The sequence below is a fragment of the Calonectris borealis genome, chromosome 2 (assembly GCF_964195595.1).
Source record: "Calonectris borealis chromosome 2, bCalBor7.hap1.2, whole genome shotgun sequence".
Classification (NCBI taxonomy): Eukaryota; Metazoa; Chordata; class Aves; order Procellariiformes; family Procellariidae; genus Calonectris; species Calonectris borealis.
The window spans coordinates 66087888-66109131 of NC_134313.1; the positions used below are offsets into that span (position 1 = coordinate 66087888).

At 44.8% G+C, this 21244-nt stretch overlaps 2 protein-coding genes across 5 annotated transcripts in view; one reads left to right on the top strand and one right to left on the bottom strand.

Annotated features, from left to right (window-relative positions):
- Positions 1–6383: 6383 nt before the first annotated feature.
- PTGR3 (prostaglandin reductase 3) lies at positions 6384–18490 on the bottom strand. 2 transcript variants are annotated; one of them, XM_075142193.1, is made up of 3 exons: positions 18447–18490; positions 17861–17994; positions 6384–11695 (listed from the first exon to the last, which is right to left on the bottom strand). In XM_075142193.1, the coding sequence occupies exons 2-3, from the start codon at positions 17971–17973 to the stop codon at positions 10771–10773; spliced, it is 1038 nt and encodes a 345-aa protein (XP_074998294.1). In that variant the 5' UTR covers positions 17974–17994; positions 18447–18490; the 3' UTR covers positions 6384–10770. The 2 variants fall into 2 exon arrangements, with proteins under 2 accessions (XP_074998294.1, XP_074998293.1); XM_075142192.1 differs by having other exon boundaries at positions 17861–18483.
- A 154-nt stretch (positions 18491–18644) lies between these two features.
- TSHZ1 (teashirt zinc finger homeobox 1) overlaps positions 18645–21244 on the top strand; it is a 57122-nt gene continuing 54522 nt past the window's right edge. The window contains exons 1-2 of one of the 3 annotated variants that reach the window (XM_075142191.1): positions 18645–18977; positions 20772–21244. The exon at positions 20772–21244 is cut by the window's right edge and continues 621 nt beyond it. The gene's annotated coding sequence lies outside the window, so the exon portion shown is untranslated. The other 2 variants (XM_075142190.1, XR_012672401.1) reach the window with 2 other exon arrangements.

Consider the following 21244-nt stretch of genomic DNA (forward strand, 5'->3'; position numbering starts at 1 on the left):
AATAAAAGAAAATGTTTGAGGTCTCCTTAATGAGCTATTGTTGAGGCACCCTTCGCTCTTATCTCCTTTCACAGCCTGATGCAAAGAGCAGCATCCAGTGGTCGAGAGTGTGTTCCTGAGTGCTGCTGGGAAAGTACAACAGAGAAAACAGACTTAATTACACTGCTCACTGCATCTAGAGGTCCGTGTGGTTTGACCGGCTGTGTTAGGACACCCTGTAATTTGGAGGAATTCTCTGCGTGCTGGCACCATAAATGTACTGCTATCCAAAGGATGGTTAATAATCTAAAGTTGGCTGTTAACATTGCTGGAGCTGCTGTCTATAATTTCAGCGAGTGACCTGAATGACTCTGCAATGAAAGACTGAAATGTCACTCTCCTCCTTTACTTTGTTTGCCTTGAGCAAAGACTGCTCTAGATTGTGTACATCCACCGAGGTCCAAATGATGAAAGGGCAGCGCGCAAGCATAGATTCATGGCTCTGCTAAATCTCCCTGCTCTTGCCGAATAGTAGGGAGCATGGGGAGGAGGGCACGGGAGAAAAATAAGGCGGTCTCCTCCAGAGCGGCTTCCACCGTGGCTATCTTTTCCCATCTCTGAGCGTGTAAAGGCGAGGCTGGCTATCGGGACCTGGCTCTCCCATGCTCTCTAGCTGCCAGCCACCAGTAAATCAGACCTGGTGCCTGTGGCTAAAGACAAAGCAAATGGTTTCCATTATCCAGGTATTTATTTTGCACCTGCCGCTGTGACATCTGTGTAATAACAGTTACGTATGACAAAAGGTAGGCTGACCTGGCTTTGAGTATTTCATTGCTTCTTTTCATTATGCTGAGTGAGCGAGCAAGCAGAGGACTCGTATTCTTCTCCGGAGGTGCTACAGACCATCCAGCTCAGACATCTGTGGAGTGGCAAGTGCAAGGAGCTTTACCTTTGCTGTCAGGAATCCTAAACCCTTGTTTCCGTTGTGTCTTGTTGCTACAGCTCAGATGCAGTAAAGGAGTAAAATACTATCAGTAAATTTCAGAAAGTTCAGTATTTGCATTTCATTTGGAAACCTGTGACATTTTGGCACATTTTCACTGGAAGGCCAGGGCAATACTGATTGAAGATCAGTGTCGGCATTAAAATATACAAGGTATGGAGAGCTGGTGTGCTTCAGAGCAAAGCCAAACACAGAAGCAGGGCAGCCCTGGGGCAGCGGATAAGGCTGAGTGTTCAGGGTTGTTGTTTGGTTTTTTTAAATACAGAGTTGAACAAAAAGACTAATCCACTCACAGCACTCTGGGACTGTATCTTCTTGGAGTGAGATAGGTTCTGAATACTTGGTTTCTTCAAAATCATTCAGACTTTTCTGCATGTTGCCTGATGTAGAAGTGTCAGAATTGGGGTCTGTTCAACCTTTCCACTTACTGTGTGATAGATAAGAAAGCACTGGAAAAGTATCACTCTATATTCCCTCCAATATAGTATGGCTAGCTTTCAAGGACTGAGAAACTTTTCCATCATTTGGGTAAGCGTGGATGTCAGTTGTACTCTGGCAAAATTATGCTGGGAAGTCCTAAGGAAATCTAAGCCTGAACGACTTTGTTCATTCCCCTCCAGCTGTCATGAAAGCACTATCGACAATTTGTTTACTGAAAGCTTTAAGAGGTACTACTGCCATTTATATATGACAGACATGGTGAAGTTCTGACTATATTTCTGGAAGCACAAAAATCATTGCCGTCACTTTTCCACCTTGCATTAGTCTGTAATTAGTTGAAAATGTGACATAATGCCAGGAAGGTGGACAAAAAGAATCTAAAAAGCAAGGACACTGGCATTAGTTCTCAGTGCAGTATATTTGTGAAGTACTGCTGTTAGATTTAGGACTGTATCTGATTTACATAGGGAAAAAAAAGCCTGTTGCTACTTGTTGAACTCATCTGAGGTAAAGCACAAACTTTGGCTTGCCTCCAGTCACCTGAAAACAACGCCGCCACCACCACCATCCTTTTTTGTCCCTGCTAGACACACTCTTTCTCTACAGCGTGTTTTATCCGCAGCCCTCCATTCACCTTACAGAATTCTGGTTCATACCACGTGAACCACTGCTGAACTGTTTTGAACTGCTACAATTTCAGCTTTGTGGAAAAGGAGGAATATTTGGCTCCTTCCTCTTTGCACCATGACGTGTATTTTATGACTGCTGAACATGTCAGCTTTTCACAAACAAGAAAGGAAGAAATGCAATAGAAGTAGCCTCATCACATTAAACTGTAGCATTAACACATAGAATGAAAGACACTGCAAATGAAATCATACAGGTGGAAAGAGTCCTTGGTGGGTTGTTTTTGTTTGTTTTTTCTTCCCCATCTCACCAGAAAAGATGTTGTATATTGAAAACAAAAATGATGTCTCTTTCTGTGGTAAAATGGGAACTCTATATATTTGCCATAAATCTACTCAAATTTTGTTGCAGAGCCTATAGGCAAAACTCCATGTGCTTTGTTAGGTTTAGGCATGTTACAAGACAAGGATAACTGAACTCCCCCCTGCAAAGGGAAAGAAAAGCCTGAAACACTTCCAGCAGCCTCCCCCTCTATTTCACCTTTTTTTTTTTTTTCTGGGAGTAGAGAGGGAGGTGGAGAGAAAGAAGGGAAGGGAAGAATAGGTGTCAAGTAACTCAGGATTTTGGAGGTGGGGGAGAACTGTTTTTTAAACTAGGATGGAGGACAATCTGTCCCTCACACCTGAATTCATTTCGAGAAGAATGACACCTGAGAAGTGGAGGGTTGCCTTTTTAGCAGTTTCTCTTGAGCAGGGCTCGCTCTGCCACCACCCGTCGTCAGAGAGCTCAGAGCTTGCAAAGCTGCTGCTGCCGCCGCCACCGCAGCTCTTACAACATTGGCGACTGCAAACACACTGAATTTCCCAAGACTTTGGGAGTTATCTGGAGGCCCTGGGAAATTTCACTATGATTTGAGGCTAGGCAGGTCTGTGTTAGAACTGCTTTTTCCAGCAGCATGAACACACACACATACACTGGGAAATAAGGGCCAGGTTCTCCTCAGAGACCTTTTTTACACTGATTTCAAGAGCATTATTCTTGTTCCTCATTTACGTTCCCAGGAGAGGAAACTGACTCAGTATCTCTCTTATTTGTAGCCACTTGTGATAGTAGATTGAGGTTTCCCAGCTCAGTAAGAAGTCAAGTGATCCAATAACTGACTCTGCATCTCGATTACTGAGAATACAGGAAAAATAACATACTTTATCCACTTCCTTCTGGCTACTCTTGCCACACCCTACGCAGGGAGGAAAGGTACATTACGCTGCTTGTATGCGGGGGTTATTTCGAAAGTAACACCCCCCGAGGAGAACCCCTCATTAGGGCTTCAATGAGGGATTACACATAGGTGTCAAGGGGCAAATAAGCCAGACGTTTTCAGCGTTATCCTTGTTTAACGTTATGAAATGGCTTTCAAAACTCTGGATGCAAATAAAACTTTCTGATAGGCTGCCAGAAACAGTCATGCCAATAATGTCATGCCAACGTGAATGAAGTCGGAGTGTTTTTCTTTGTAGCGATCAGACATGCCACACAATGCATTTCTGTGGAGTTCTCTTTCTTGGGTGGTTGAAATGACTTGGCTGGCGGCCCCGTGCCTCCCAGCTCACCTGAGGCATGCTGTAATCAGCCAGAACCACGCTGCATGTCATGTCTTACTGCTTCCAGAAAATATACAAATTTCTTTTCCTTCTATTCCCTTTGTGAATTAGCCCCTTAGGGGTATGGTTTTAAGACAGCGCGCAAGAAGCCTGTACACGGATCCTTCTAACACATAATGAGATTTGTGCGCCTGCCTACTTCCTCTGAAAATGAAGTCTAGAACAGCAGAAGCGACTTGGTCTGGCACTTGCTCGGTCCTTTTGACCTCCCTCTTGTGATGGAATACAAAGACTTCCTCCTCCTCCCCTTACAGAAAGCCCGGAGGGTATGTTTGTACGATGTGCTGTCTGGTCCTGCAGTAAGCCGAGGCGTTTCTTGTGGTTTTCAGTGTCCTCAGCTCCAGTTCTGAAGAAAGATAAGGCTGTTCGACACTTCACGGGAGAAACTTGGCTTAAGAGTACAGGTGCAATGAGACTACATGTCCTGTGACAGAAGGCTTGAACGTAAAGTTTTTGCTTCTAAATGACATCAGAAAGCACTGTAAGCCCAGGGGAGCTAAGTGCTTCTGACAAGTACAAAATTCTCACCTGCAGAATGGGTGCCAAGAACTCGCACTGCCTCCAACCCCTTATTTGTTCCTGTAGCACTCTGTAGGATTTAGCAAAGTTTCCCAGTGAAAACTCCCCTATGCAGAACCACGTAAGCTTCTCGCACACAGCCCGTTTGTAATGGTTTTTTGCAAGACCTACAAAAAAGCCAAACAGAAAGAGAACATGCTATAAATCACCACCAAAACCTCTGGGCTGCTCTGGATTGCGGGAAGGTTTCTTGCAGTCTGCCAGGATCCGTGCTGAGCGCCTGGGGAGCTGAAAACTGCTATTGTCCTGTGATAAGGGCTTTACTCGAAGCAGGCTCTGCTGGAGGCACAGCATAGACTTGCAACGTGTGTTGAACCAGCACCACCAAAATGCCCCTTATAACCAGCATCAATTGCAGTGATGCCAAAAATCCTCCTGCCCCATAACCTAAGTAAAGAATGTGAGTTTAAGGGGGGAAAATATACGTTGGAAAGTATAACTGACATCAAGGCATTCTGCCCCTAGGCTGTGTACACCGAATTTTGTTGTCACTCACGGAGAATCAGCAGGCCATACCTGACAGCTTCTTATTTTTTGCTTTGGGCCTGGTCTACATGTACTTTTGCACTAGCAAAACACAGCTAGTGCAGTAAGCGTTTACCCCCTCTAATGTTACCATTTCATCTGGTCTAATAAGGCCCAGCTTTTATTTATGTGTATATCTGGGCTTGTGAGAGGCAGGAAGAACACACCAGCTGGGGAGGAAAAAAAAAAAGAAAAAAGAAGAGATTCCTGAATACCTACCCAAGGAGTTAATGCAATGGCGTGTATGTGAAGGGGTTAAAACACTACACAGGTACAGATCCTGTGGCAATTACAAATGTTATTGAAATAAAAACCAGAAACAGGAAGCCAAAAAACAGGTCCCTAAGGCAGGCATCTGTCTTAAATGATATCATTTGTCAAGTTTCCAGCATCTTGTGGTTGTGAACACAAAAAGAAGTTCTGTGTTATACTAAGGACATTACATACTCATTAGTTGGAATGTTCCTGAAGTACATAATACAGGATTTTCATTTAATAAGAAGCAGCTACTTGCCACTATGTTGTACATAAAATAAATTCTGGGCACGCTAATTGCCATTCAAGGATGTTCTACCTAATTTTTGACAGGTTTTTCTTCCCCTCCCCCTTTAGACTACACTGTAAAAAATGTGAGCAGAATGTGCTGCTATAGTTTAAAAATCTTTTTAGAATATTTTCTTATTTCTGAAATCTGGATTCCTGCAATGATGAATATTGAAAGCAAATTTAATGCAAATATTAAAGAAAAAAGAAAAACAAGTTACCTATAGGAATATCACAGCAAGAAGGGGAGTAGTAAGAAAGCAAAATACATATATATATATATGTATACATACACATGTATGTATCTCAGCACAGTAACTCTTCAAGTCATCACCCCCCATCTCGAAGAACAAACCTAACTGTAATTAATTGGTATAGTTCCTCTATCTGAACACTATTAGTGCATTAGAGTTAACTAATATATAAGCTTCCCCCTTGCTGCCCTGCCAATGACCTTAAGCTTCACATGGTAGGAAGGCCACTTGCTGCAGAATAGAAAAGTAATTTATCCACCATGATTGTTCAGCCCTGGCCCCTCTGTAAAACAGCGACTGACAATTGTGCTGTATTATGGATGGTACGTTTGTGGTGTGCACAATAGTGTGCAGAGCATCAAACTCACTTCCCTGAACACTGCAGGCAGGGTTTGAAAAGTGATCCTAGAAAGAAGAGACCACTTGCTGAGCGATGGCCCTCCATTTTCAAATCTTTTTTTTGCCCTCCAAATATCTCCCTCCCTTTTTTTTTTGTCCCAAAGACAGCCCAATATTGTTTTCTCAGCTTAAGTAAGAGCAGTATTTAATTTTCCATCCATAAAAGTATGTCATATCTTAAAAAAAAAAAAAGGTTACTTTTTGCTTTTATTTTACCTGGGATTTCCCTGCTTCTTTCCACATTTCAGGATTTAGCATATTCCCTCAAAACATAATAAATTTCAATTCTGTAGCTTAAGGGATCCATCAGTTAAAATGTTAGTCTTTCATCTTTATTACCCTCCCATTAAAATGAAAGAAACCGGGACACACTTCAGTTTAGAAGAAGCAATTTAGTTGGTAATGTCCTTACTACTCAAGTCTTTACAAAGAGAGAAAGTGCATTATTGCTTATATTTCACACATCTATCTGCATAAGAAGCAACTAAAGCTTTCAGACACATACGATGTTAAATTTAATAATATTCTTTGATTAGATTATTTTATTACAACATTTTTCCATTACCAGTCATTTCCTGTACACATTTACATTCATAAAACCTGCAGGTTTTTCTTTGTTTGTGTGTGTGTACATGTATTCATAAAGCAAGGAAAAGATTTTCTGGTTTGCTACAGCTGTTAGATTCGAAAAGAACAGATTAATAACTAGCCACCACGTAGGACTAGGTTTTCTTGTACACTGCACCAGTAACCCTTTGCTATAATGAGGACACAAAGAGGCTCACATCAGGCTGCTCCTCTTCTTCATAACTCAAAAGCGTCACAGTGGCAATAGCCTCTAGTGCTATTTGTCTTTAGTGCAGTTGTGACACTTCGGCATGATCCATAATTTGGCAGCTATTTACCGTGACATTTCCCTTCAGTGCAGCCATAACATTCAGTGAAGCCATTATTTGGTTCCATTTACCATATAAATTGTATTGTTGTGCATGCATGCTAGCAGCTACATTAGGTACCTGAAAATGAGTAAATCTTGTAAAATAGATACTAACAGTTATTCAGCAGAGAAATTTCTTTACTCCTCAGACAGAAGTAGGAATATATATAATACCTGCAAACACTACTGCAAACTTTTCCTTGAGAGACTGTAATGATATGTATTTACATGACATAGCAGTTATTCATACCCACTTATTAAATATATACATTTTTTGTATATCTCTCTCTATATATACATATGGATACGCACAAATATATAGCAAACCATTGCTTGGTAGAAATCTAACTTAATTCAAAAAGGTATTAGGAGATTCCAGCACAGCAATTAAGTAGGAAGCATATCTGTAAAATGTGCTGAGGGTTGCAGGCCAGGAGTGAGTGAGTACGTGTGTGTCCGTGTGCGCGTGCGTATGCACACATGTGACAGACTCAGGAAAAAAGCCAGCTCTTCATCTAGTTCTTTGTTGTTTTTCCATGGAAGCATATGTGTGTAGGAAAGGGAAATTCTGTTATTAGCCTCAGCAAACAATGCTAGATTCCTCTGTAGCAAATTCATTTAGAAAGGTAAAATTAGGATGTAGTGCTAGCAACCACATCTCAATGAGCTGCTATTATTAATAGTATTATTATTTAAATCCCTGCTTTCTACATATAGTATACTTAGTACTTCCCAGGCAAATGTATTATTATTTTTAATCATTTAAGTCCCCACTGTGCACACAGCTTTTAATACACCTTTTTTGCAAGCATATTAAGTGTATTGTTATTAATCCCTTGCTGTGACTCTACAGTATTTCTTTTCCTTGTATGTTCAATGTCCTATCATCATTTAAACCTCTCAGTGTGTGCATGCCATATACATTTTCCTATCCATCTAATATTTAAACATTATTTAAATCCATCATAGCTTACTTATTCAAAGTCAGCCCTGCTCCCATAACTGTAAGTTTGCAGAATATACTTTTAAATAAAGAGAAGAAGTTGGCCTTCTTCCGCCCCTGCAAACCAAAAATTATTACAAATCTGGGCAAAAAAGCCTTATCTGCATGTTTCAGAAACACTTTTCACTCTCTCCCCGTCGATAATACTCTCTTTCAGCAATCTAAATGATAGAAGTTGTATCTTTAAAAACAAAAATCACTTCTTCATTCTGGATTCATTCACGGAAGAGCAATCGTATACCCTGAGTTACCTTTTTACCTTTACATAGGCATTTGACAAAAAGGACAAGGCCAATGGCCACAGCCCAACCCAAACACCAAAAGGGCTATGAAATTAGTACACTGGCCATACAAGTTCTGCATATAACACATTTAAACTTTTTATTAATGCGGTAATCAGTATGAAAGTGCTAAATAATAAGCCTGAAGCCAAAATCAAAACCAACAAAATGTCATATCTGAATATATACATATGCGAACGTTCCAAAGGCTCCTCTCTTCCCTTATTTTGATCCGTGAAAGAGCCCGGGGCAGTTACATTACTCAATGTTATATATGAACTAACATATTAAAACAAAAGTAGAATGCTGTATGTCCAAACAGAATCCTGTTACAAGAAGAATTTTTTACAACAAAAACATTTGGAATTCACTGCCTCAAAAACACCTAAATCTACTGGACTGGCAGTGATCAACACCTCTGAAAATTGGGCCACTTGGATGGGTTTTGCCATTTGACTGCAGGAACTTAATTTGAAAAATTGTTACCCATGCAACTCTTCTGTGCATATCACAGATGTAACAAATTGTATTCTTTTTATTTTCATTTTGCCCTAGTACATCCCAAACAGCCTTTTTCTTTAAGATGCATTTATTGACCAAGGGCACCGCCTTTTCTTTGAAGAAGAAAAGAAGCCTAGAAATAAAATAGTGAGAACTTCGTATGCTCTGATCTTGTATAGTACTTGAGTGTCTGCATCGTTCTAGCATCCAGTTGGAAGGCCAATATACCTTTCTAATTATGCAAAACACATGCAACACCACAATATTTGTAATATTGGAGGGGAAAGAGGAAGTATGTTTCTAACAGCAGATCTTGGTGAAAACAAAAATCATACTGGTTTGATGCTCAGCTTGAGTAAAAGAGAAATGGCAACAAAGACTCAAACCATTCTGCCTTTCCCCAAAATCCTCCAAAGTGGGACTAAACCCAGTAGTCAGACATGGCCCAAAAAAGGGACAGTTCTTTGTTGCACAGAATTCTTCAGGATGCTAATGACATATGCACTAAAAAAATACAATAAAAATGCACTAAATCAAAGTTAAAAATACTTTTTCTACTGCCTGTACTACTGAGTAAGATACAAGTTTTTCCTATGTTTCTTTTAAAAATGTCGTGTACAGTCAGTCCTGAATAATGCCCAAGAATTAAGTTTACCCTGGATTTTTTCCTTCAACCCCTAGACATTATCAGTCTATCATTACGTTTATTATTAGGTGTATGATCTTAGGAAATTTCCATCTCTCCAACTGCATACAAATGTATATAATTTCAAAAGATGTGGCAAAATCAGCCTTTAAGATCTTAAACGTTTGCTATGGAAAAAAGATGTAGAGCAAGCATAGTTTAAAGTATTTTATTGTTCTGGAAAATATTACACTTCTAGCTGGAATTCCCACCGTATGTACCATTAATAATATCTATTAAGTGAGCAAGAATTTTCAAAACTTTACAAAACCTTTTAACTGCATCCACTAGATAATCTATGGCTGAGCGTCAGCACAGGTACTGTGACTGTAGATTTAAAATGGTCTTGCTTTTGTAGAAGGGCTTCTGCATAAACAATATTCCATAAAAGTAGAAGCAGCAGCCTGATTATGGGAAGTCACAACAAGAATCATCAGTCAAAGAACTCTACACAACAGAGATTACCTACAAAGGAGCTAGTCAGCAAGAACCATATCAATATGAATAAATGCAACAAATATTTAAATAGCTTTTTAAACTTTATTAAATCTTCAAAAAATATACAGGACCTGAACACGCACAAACATGGCTCAAAACCCCACTCCAATAATCTTTGTAATACTGACTAAAGGGGAGACCATAACAGTAGCAAAAGAAAAGGCAAGAAAATGAGATTATGTTGCAACTTGTAGTTAAAGATTTGAAAGAAAATTGCACAATTGTTTATAGTTACAAAAGACATAATTAAAAAAAAGTCAAGTTGCTTTTCTTAGTATTACTGACATGTCAGAATTGAGGATAAATGTTCCCTGTGTAACCAGTCAAGGAATATTACTATGATCCATGATGCAACTGAATTATGATTATCGTGTTTGTGACAAAAAACGAAAAGCGTAATTTTTTCCAGAAACTTCAAGAGATTAATAGAGCAACCACAAGATACGACTCTTTACTTAGTCTTGTTCTAACAATTTTATTTTTAAATCAGGGAATCAAAATTGCTGAAAGAATTTTTTTTTTCTTGAGCTGAACTATATACAAAGTATTATCAAACCAGTCTGACAGACTAAATCTGCCTCTGCATCAAGACTTACTCTGTCAAGAACCCATGTTCTTGTTTCATGCTAGCCTAAGCAACAGAATCAAACACAGGCCCATTAAGTCTGTGCTACAGCCACCAATTTAAGCACTTTTAAGAAAAGAAAAAAAAACACAAAACTTTTTATTAACACCTTAATGCTGTTTTTTAATATAATATCCATTACTAAGCTTAAAAAAAGAAATTGTTTCTAGTAATTCTGAGGCATAAAGTGCCCATTTTCTCTCTTCTGATTTATATCATTGTTCTGTTTTTACAGCTTACTGTTGACAGAGTGAGGTAATTCAACTACAATTTTTCCAATGTTTTTTCCCATGTACATGTAATCTACAGCACGGAATACAGACTCCAAGCCAGTGAACTTGCCCTCCGGAGACATGTCTCCAAAGTCCACCTCACAAACCAGGTCTCCTCTTTCATACATCTTGAGCAAGTGCTTCAGAGCCATTTTGTATTCGGAAAGGTAATGGTTCAAGAAGAAACCCCGGATGCTGGCAGACTTCTTCAATAGTTTTGCTGGCAATAACTCCGCTTTAACGGGCTGGAGGCCAGTAGGGTTTTGGTAGCCAGCGATAAACCCAATAACTATCAGGCGCCCTTTGGTAGCCAAAGAGTTAAGAGCCAAGTCAAACATCTTTCCCCCAACAGATTCATACACTACATCCACACCTTCGGGGTAGTCCTTCCTAAGAACAGATTCAACATTTTCAGTTTTATAGTTGATCGTACGGTCACAGCCAATGGATTTCAGAAAACCACCCTTTTCATCACTGGAGCAGGTTCCAATTACATGGCATTTTGCCTTCTTTGCAAGCTGCACAGCGAACTGGCCCGTTCCTCCAGCCGCTGCTGTCACCAGAACCTTCTTGCCTTCAGACAGCTCTCCCAGCTCTTTCAAACTGATGTATGCGGTAGCACCACTTACCATTAAAGTAAGAATCTCGGGCTTCACAGAGGGTAGAGGAACTGCTTGTTTGGCAGGCACAATTGTGTATTCAGCAAAGGAACCTGCTTTCACGTAGGCCACAGCTTGACCCACTGTATAATCAGCACTAGCACTGAGTCCTAACGCTACCACATCACCGAGACCTTCAAAACCTATATCAAATGGGGGTTTAACTGATGCGTCATATCGGCCAGCTGAGTAGTTTATGTCAGATGCATTAATGCCGACAAATCTAGAAGAAAACAAAAACGTATTAACGAGATTTATTCCTTACCAAGTCTTTGTTGTATGAGAAACCTTCGATTTAAATTCATGGGATGAGACTTTTTTCTGATTATTGGTATAGTTGAATAATGAGTACACTCCAGAGACTACTTCCATCAGACTTTTGTAGTTTACTTTCTGTTACTATAGAATTAAAGATAAATTTGCTAAAAGAAAAAAAACAAAAACCAACTTATATTTTCCTCAGTCCATTTGACCAAACTAAGCAAACTAAAAATAATTCTGTACAAGATTAAAAGATGAAAATTAATTGACTAGTTTATACAAGATGTGAAAACACTGAAGAATAAAATGTGCAAAGCGGTAAATATGTGGATTCTGGCAACAAATTTACATTTTTGAATATAATAATACTGTTAATGACTAACGATCATATTAACTATCGATGTCATTTGCAAGGTCATGTTACTGTAGGCAAGTACTTTTTAATTGATGGAGTCACTACAGCAAATTTGCCTTTTGATGTAGCTAATGTCAACGTTAAAATATTTTTCTTCATATAAATTACTTGCAACACATCAAAACAACCTTGCACAGAAGGACTAAAATTATAAGGCTGAGTATCAAGTCCTACTGACCTCTAACAGGTGAAAATGGATGCTAATCTTTTTTTTTTAGAAAAAGATGGAGACATTCTCACAACTTAATTCAGCACTAGGAGATAATGCCTAAAAGAAAGTTATGATCTAGCTTAAACACAAAGAATATTTTAGTCACACTTTTTTTTTAAACCATAATAATATCTCTACACAGGAAAGGGAAGAGAGACTGGGGAAGATTCTGTTAACTGGAATATGTAAAAAAGAAACACATACAACAGAAAACATCTGGACTTTTACTACATGTGGAAGTGACAGCCTGAAAGGTGTACCTGATACCACACAAAAGCTGCAGAAGTATGCAAATAGTGCACTTTTAATTGTTGCAGTTAGCAATAGGCTCAAATCATATGTGTGCGTAGTTTTCTCTTGCACACAGAGCAAAGAGAACTAAAACCGCTTTGCTCATTTTGATTTCCTTCATTCTTTATACCACGGGGAGCCTCAAACTTTCACCAACGTAATCTGTTACATATAAAAAGACACGTACGTATAAACATATCCATGCATAAAAAAGGTGAAAGTGACTGTTGCCCTTTTTAATTCTGCCTTTAATTCACCGCTCAGCCGCAACAAAAATGCCTGCGTCTTGTTCGTACATAGAAAAAAAATCCCCTATTACCCTGCTTTAAGGTAACTCCCATACGGTACTCCTGAAAGACACATAAAAACTGGTAGCGGAGCAGCAGCTTCCGAGGCAAACCGTGTCCCTCGGGCGCCAGGGAGAAGGGCTCGGAGCACCGAGGCGAGACGTGCCGGCGCTGCACTAGCCTTCTCCCGCTTTGACACCCCAACTTTTGTGGAAGGGAGCTATGCTCGCCCCCTGCCCGGTCTCATCCTTTCGCCCGACTGGGGGCTCTCGGTAGCCGTCAGGCCAGCCTTCAGGCCCTCACTCTGCCCCCGCTGCAGCCCCCGACCCCAGCCCGAAGGGCAGGTCCTCGCTCCCCGCTGGGCTGAGCCTCCCTCCTCACGCCGCCGGCGCACATCTGCTTTCGCACGGTGCGGAGCAGCCGTGCCCTCGGCTGGGGCAGTGCACCCTGCAGAAGAGGAGGCAGAGCAGTGGTAATAGTCACAAGCCCCCGTCTCCCTCCCTCTCGGAGTTTTCCCTTCTTCTCAGCGCTGCACTGCAGCGGGGAGAGCACAAAGGCACCTAAATAACCCTCCGAGGACAAAAACTTTGCGTGCGGAGAAGGGGCAAGCCGCGCAGCGGGCCAGACGCCTGCCGAGCAGGACTCCAGCACGCGCGCCGTTGCTTTTGTTCCGGAGCCGGAGAGGATGCAACTCCTTCCCCGCCCGGGCTGCACCGCAACTTGTGCGTGCGGCTGCAGGGGCCGCGCCGCGCAAGCTGGTGCTGCCCGGCCGCCCCCCCCGCCACCGCGCCGGGCATGGTGCGGAGCTTTCCGCCGGGCTGGGGCGCCCGGGCGCCGGGCAGGGGATGCGGGGCGCCCGGCGGCCCCGGCCCGGCCCGCGAACGGGCGCTGCGTGCGCGCAGGCGGAGCTCCGCCGTGGGCGAGGGGCAGGCGGGGCGGGCAGCCCTGCCCGCCGCGGCCCGCTCCGCGCTGGCAGGGGGCTGGGGCGGACAAAGGCGTGTGCGCTGCCCCGCTGCGCGGGGGGCTTGTCCCCGCCGCCCGCCCAGAACCCTGCACACACACGCATCCACGCACAGAGACACAGACACGCGTGCACACGCACCCGCTCCCTCCCCGTCTCTGCGGGGCTGCTGGGCCACGGGAAATGGATCTCCCTGGGCTCCTGGTCTCATCATTATTAATAAATACGGCCTGCCGTCCAGCCCCCCACCACCCCCCTCTAATTTTTTTAAACTCCCTTTTTATTGTGCGCAAACTGAAAACTCCCGTTCGCATTGTACGGTTGTTTAGCCTCTTAGATTCCTCGCACATTAGAACGATGGTATGCAGCGTCTGGATTAAAACATACTGTCTAATTTGCCTTGTCATTCCAGCTGACAGAAGGGAGGTGGTAGGATGTGCCCGCAGTTTCTTAGATTATTTTGCTTTTAAAAGTAGGAATAAGTACGATGTACAAGTTGAAGACCAGTTTACTAACTTCTGAGATTGAGAAAAGGAGAACACAGAAGTAGCAATTACTTGCGGTGCTGGTGGGTTTTAAGACCCCTTCCAGATCCTTTATATTGTCTTGTTTTTCTTTCTTACTTAAAATGTATTATTTAATTTAGCAGTTTCTAATTGAGGCTTGCTCCTTCAACATTTCAAGATGTAAACCTGAGGGGAAAAAAAAAGCTAGAGATTGGCTTTTCCCAAAATAATTATGCACATTGAGTCACCCGTTTTATTTATACTCAGCAGTGTTGAACCCCCTCGTATTGTTTATTATAGAAAACAGGAGGACACCGCCGAGGGGAGGAAATGCTGCTTTTCGTACCACAACAAAGCGTGAGACACTGAAAACCAGCACCACAGCCTTAAACACAGACAAAACAAAGTCATCCAAACCAGTACTATGCAAGAAAAACATTATTTAGACCAAACACTCAGCAGGAACAGTCCTCCACTTTTCCCACTGTGATCCATTAGTCCCTTGGTTCAAAAACTTTCTCAACCCCTCTTACTCCCTTTTCTATAAACTTTTTTCCCATCTTCCAGCCCAATAGTAAATCGTTACAGGTATTTTGGAAACAAAATGTATCACTTCCTCAAGAAAATCTCGAAAATCCCCCAACAACTTTAAGAAGGACCAAACCTTCATAGCCTTTGGGCCCTTCTCCTGCAATAAAATGGAGGAACCTTGCCCACCCCCCTGAAAACAGGACAAAGGCACATACGAAGCTTAAATGGCTTCGTTAAGGATTTTTTATTCACCTTTCCCCCTCCTCCTCCTCCTCTCCTACACAGAATCGAAGTAAAAAAAAAATTGCTTTAAATCGATTTCTAGTTTTGAAGAATTTCTGAATAAAGGATAGATTTTTTTTTTCTTTATAAAAAAGTAGAAATAAGCGTTGCTGGCTTAGTTCTCTAAAGGAGAAGAAAGAGGGGAAGAAAGTTCCCCCTAACTGCATCTTATTTTAAAATAACTACCCATATAGGAACTCAGCACATTTTAATTTCCCATTCCCCCAAATCCAAAACCAGATTTTATTGTGGTGGGTGAGAATTGTTTTGCATAAAAAGCTCAAAGCAATTAATACTATTCATGGGCGTGACTGGGACTAAAATGAACAAATCCGCAAATGCACTCTTGGAACTCAAGTCCTTTATTGTTTTGTTTTTAATTGTATGTTTCTACCTATTAGAAAATGTATAGTTCTATTTAGGGCTTGTTCTTTTAAATAAAGCCAGGGACTCATCCTTTTGGGATGGGAAAATGCTTCCCCAGAGTGACAAGAGATGGGGAAACATTCAGAACTCGCTTCCTGCTGCAGCTCGTATATAGAGAATGTTTTTCAGTAATGTGATCCCGTGTCCTCTGTGATATTCCCCCGAAAATACTAATAGAGAGGAAATGCCACGGAAGCCCAAATAATACAAATGTATAAACTCTAAACCTAGACTTCATCACTCACCTCTCCCTCCCCTCCATCCCCACTCGTGCGTGTGTGTCTGTACAGGAACATGCGTGTAATAGACTGATGCGTTAAAACCCAGTAATTGCCTGCCTGACTCTGTGGACCAGCTCCCGCCTTTAGTCTGGTACGAGCTCTGCGCCTCAGCCCTTGTACCATGAGGTGTGCACATCCCCCTAGCACCCAGGGAGCCCACCCAGCGAAGGGAGGGAGGAGAGGGAGAAAGAGTTACACTGGAAGCTGTATAAAAAATGAGCAAATTTTAAAAATTCGGGGGGGGGGGGGGGGGGCGGGGGAGGATGAGAAAGACTCCAAGTGCGTGGGGGGGGGGAGGGGATTTGAGAAACAAGTCGCTCTGCCTTGCATTACCCGAGTAGAGACTTGCTACTCCTATCTCAAGTCTTTCGACCTCTTCCACGAAAAGGAATTTAACTCCAGCCTGATGGCTGTTTTCGTGCCATTACTGTTTCACGGTCATTAGTGGATACAGCAACAAAATGTTTTAGACTTTGAGGTTTGGAGGGAATTTTGGTCTCAGAAATCCTAGTGGGAGATGTCAGCATTGGATTAAAGTGCCACAGAAGCTTTCTCGTCAGCTCCTGGAGAAGTCCCTGTTCTTCTTCCTCCTTACCCCTTCTTTACTATCTATTTACGTGTTACATATGGACACACAGTAGAGATTACACATACAGACACACCATACACACACAGTCACACACTGCCTTAATAGAACTTCCAGCATTGTTCTCAAGCCAATTTAGTGCTTCTTAACACCTTTACGCTCCAACGGAGAGCATGGCAAACTATGTGTTACTACGATTTCCTTGCCTGACAAGAACCTAAGAGTGCTGCTCTCTTCTGTGCCAGCCACGCAGTCTGCTCCGAAGTTCCCAGAGTTTCAGCTTCCCCTCGTGGGCAGAGAAACCTCTGAAATTTAAAAGGCTTACTTCTAGCTTAAGGAACGACAACGTTTAGGAAGGAGCCACCGAGAACAAACAAGTTTATGGAGACAGCTGGGAGGAGGCACGTTTTGTCCTCAGAATCTTCGTTTCATGGCGAGCTGGTCACCGCGCCGGACGCGCAGTCCTCGCGCTGGCGCAGGATTTACGGCGTATTATGTTAAGCAAAATGTCACCTCCTCACTCTCCGCCCGACCCGGCTCCACTCTAAAAGCCGCCAACAACTGCGGGCTCGCGTCCTGCCGAGCGAGGCCGAGGACGGCCGCGGCGCTGCCGGCCGGGCCGGGCCGGGCCGCGGCCGCCCTGCCCCCTCCCCGCCGCCCGCGTTTGGCGCGCAGAGGTGGGGGTGGTGCCGCGGCGGCCGGGGCTGGCAGGGCGGCGGGCCCCGGCCCTCTGCCTCCCTGGTGAGTCACGGCTGGCGGAGGGTTAGCGGCGGGCAGGCCACGCCGGGGCGGGGGTGAGGAGACAGGCATGCGGCGCGGCAGACGCAGGGTCACAGGGAAGAGAGCGGCTGGCGCGGGCTCGCGCGCACAGCGCGGCTGCCGGGGGCACGCGGCTGTACGTTAGCGTCCCCGAGAGAGTCGCGTGGGTACGATGGGGACACTCACGCCCCGGGGACTCCGTGCGTGTAACGAGCACGGGCAGGGACCTGGGAGAGACTCGCAAGCGCTTCCCGGCGTCTCAGAGGGGCCCCGAGGTGCTTCTCTGCCTTCGGGCAGGCGTACGCCAGGAGCAGCGCGCACACACACACCCCCCCAGAGAAAGAGGAGGAAGTGTCACCCCCACACACGTGGATGGGGCGACCGGACTGTAGCACCAGCCGTTCAAAACAACAACAACAATAAAATTAAATTAACAGTCGCCAGATGGCAGCTGGTACAACTTTGGAGCCGGTCTCCAAAGTGAGGGAGCGTGTGTGAGGGAGCAGGCCACAAGGTGCGACAAGTCGGAGGGGGCCGCCGCGGGGCCGGGGCCGGGGCGCGGGGGGCCGGGCGGGGCGGGCGGGCGCTCACCTGTTCCTGACAAGGAGGTCTCCGTCTCCCGGGAGTGGTACGGGCGAGTCCTGCTGCAGGGTAACCGCTTCCCTGAAGTTTTGGCTCAGCTTAGTCACCACCAGCTTCTTCATGGAGCTGGGGATGGACGAGCCCTGGAAATCCAGAAAGTGACGGGAGTAGGACATGTCCAGGATGGGCCGCGGCCGGCTGCCACCGAAGTAGGACCAGAAGGGACCCGCCGCGGCGCAGGTCGGCTGCTGCCGGCGCCGCCACCAGCACCGCGGTGCCCGGGAGCTCAGCAAAGCGCCGCTTTTTGCGCTAGAACTCATGCCCTGCCTCGGCTCTCCTCTCCCCCACGGCTCGGGAGAGCGCCAGCGGGGGATTCTCCAGGCAGCTCGCAGGACCCGCCGCCACCGAGCCGGCAGGAGAAACTCTCCGCACGCAGCTATTTGTGTATGTAAATAAAGCCCTGTGCAGCAAGCTGCAGCCTGCCTCCGTCCTCCCCACCCAGCCAGCCCCTCCACCACACGGAAACGCCGCCAGAGGAGCAAAGCGGCAAGATGGTCCCCGGCAGCCGGTCGTCTTCTGCCGCCGCTACCGTTACCGAGGAGCAACGCTGGCCCGCTCTCGCGGCCGTCCGTCCCGCAAGCCCGCCGCCGCTGGCAGCGGCTGCGCCCGGCTGTGCCTGAGCCGCCTCACCACACACACGGGGGCATTGCCTGCCCCTGCCTGCCTCTGCCGGCCGCCACGCCCGAGGACGGCACCTGGGGCCGCGCTCTTTCTGTCAGTGAAGCGGCAGATGTACGGAAGGCTGGGTTTGCTCCTAAAGCTGGCTTTTAATTTGCACGCTGCCTCTGGCTAAGGGATTTGAAAAACAGGAGAGAGAGAAACACGCCTCGGATCCCCACCCCCCCCTCCCGCCCCGTTCTTTAGTTTACAAAAAGAGGTTATCTTTCTACCAAAAAAAAAAAAAAAGTAGGAGGAAAGCACGATAAATTATCAGATCGATAAGGTTAGAGAAGTGGAGAGAAGTTGGAGCTAATCTTCTAATGTTGTTATTAGCCGCCGCCGAGGAGCCGCTGCCAGCGGGGGGAGGCTCCGCCCCTTCCGTGCGAAACGTTCACTTCCTCGCAAGGTGGTACGAATCAACCCCGAGCCGTTAGCAACCCCGCGCGCGGGCGCGGCGCGGGGGCTGGGGCGCGCGCGGCGGCGGTTGCGGCCGTTGGGGCGTCTGAGGCGCGGGCTCCACGCGCGGCGCGTGAGGGGATTTAAAAAGGCGAAGCTCTTCCCGCTGCCGGGATTGCCGCGCGGGGTGCCCTTCGCGGGCGGCAGCCCCCCCCCCCCCGCCCGCGGGGGCTGCGTGCCCGCCGCCGTCCTGCGAGGAGGGGAAGTTCAACGGGCTGCTGTTGGTTTGTTTGGGTCGCAGGGTTTATCCCCCGCTCCCCGTTGCTGTCAGGAAAACCTTCTTTTTTTTTCTTTTTTCTTAAAAAAAAAAAAAAATTCATCTCTTGCTGTAGAGTATGTTTGGGAGAGGGAACCTGCGCAGGATATCAACTGGGTCAAAGGACCAAAGTAAATGTTGTGATAGAGCCGCCAATCCCGACTTGGTACAACTGCGGGGAGGGAGGGAGGGAGGGAATGTAATAGAGATGTTGCATTGATGTCGGAGGAGCTCACGTGTAATTCCTAGAATTAACTCCATCCTACCAGTATAAACAGCTCATTGCTTAATTGTGCGATATTAATAATTAAAAGGAAGAATAAATCCCCTTCTGCCCGAAAGAGAGCAAAATTGCAGTTCCGAGTGTTTTCCTTTAGGAATCAGCTGGGTAGTTTTTATTTGCTTTCTTGACTTAAAAAAGAAAAGGAAGAACCCTTCTGTTCGTGCAGTTAACATTATATAAATCCCCAGACACATACTGTGCAAAATCTATTAGCAGCATGTTTCATATGCTGCAGTTCTTGCTCTGCAATCTGTTGGTATTTTAAAGTAAGGATGAACTGTAATCTCCCACAAATCATTTTTAATTCAATGCCGGTTAGACGTGTGCCACGGCGAGGTATCATCTCCTGCTTTTTCTTTTTTTTTTCTTTCTTTTTTTTTTTTTTTTAAGTTTGCTGGAACAAGACCTCTGCTGAAGTTAAATCAGCACATGCGTCTTGCACAGCACTTTAGCAAGTGGATTATAATAACAACCCCCTCAACGCGTGTCTCACATGAGGAATCTTTTATGCCGCGCTGTATTAAGACTTCTTTTTTTGTCATATTGTTTAGCTGTGGGAAAGGAAAAAAAAATGAAAACAAAGCAATTAAAAAGATTGACAGGTATGGGTTTGTGTGAGACCTATTTGTAATTGTCAGGGTGACGTGGGCAAGAGGAGGAGGAGTAACAAACTGAAGCAGGAAAAGCAGCTCGATGTGTCTGTCTATCAGTTGAGACTGTCTGAGAGCCCTGGGATCCGAATGTGTGTTATATTTCAGTGAAAAGAGAAGAGAGGGAGAGTGGATCTCTTTCTCTCCCAGGAGTTTAGGGGGGGGACAGTTCACGTTAATCTCTCCCACTCAGTGAATGTCTTTTCTTCCTCCCCCCCCCTCCCTCTTTGCACACACTCTCCGGGGTTTTTCTTGGTTTTGACAATTTTTTTTTTGTGTGGTGTTTTTTTTTTTCTTCTGTTGCAGATCAAGATCAGCTAAAAAAAAAAATCCATGATAAAAAAATGTGTTTGCGTTATATTTAGTATCAGAAGAAGCTTCGATTTGTGGAGGAAAAAAAAGGGAGAGCAAGAGAGAAAAGTAGTCCTCTCCGGTGGTGACACTGTTTGATCTGTGACTGTTTGGAAGGTGGAGGAGTGACTGACATTTCCCATCCGGTGTATATGTATGTATGAGGGCTTTACTCCTTTTTATTATTTGCTTTCTTGCTCTTAGACTAAGTGCTGGGAGAAGGAGAGACCGGATCGACCTCGTTTTTTGCACAATGAACAAACTATTATCAACGCAATAAAAAACCAAACAAACAAAAAAACCCCCAACAACAACAGCAACAACAACACACAAATCCACGAGCCTGAAACAAGCCAGCCAGCGAGCAAGCGAGAAAGTTGCGCTTTGAGACTCTTTGATCTCGGAGAACGCCTGAGAGGGGGGGAGTGACTGCATTTACCGTCTCATCGCCGCCGCTTGCTCGGCTCTCCACCGCGAAGAAGGAGGAGAAGACGACGACGAAGTGATTAAGGAAAGAAAGGAGGGGGAGAAGGGGAGAGAGGAAAAGGAGGAGGAAAAAAAAAAGAAAAGGAACGAAAGAAAAATAATGGATTTGGGCTACAGATTGAACTGATCAAATCTTATTTATTTTGCACATCTCCACTGGCATCTTCCCTGCTGCTGCTGCCGAGAGGACT

What these genes read in the sequence shown, in the direction of transcription:
- PTGR3 (XM_075142192.1), bottom strand. Translation starts at nt 18,171, where the DNA reads ATGAGTTCTAGCGCAAAAAGCGGCGCTTTGCTGAGCTCCCGGGCACCG. An exon ending in GACCTCCTTGTCAGGAACAG is followed by an intron (nt 11,696 to 17,860) that starts GTGAGCGCCCGC and finishes GTTTTCTTCTAG; the next exon opens with ATTTGTCGGCATTAATGCAT.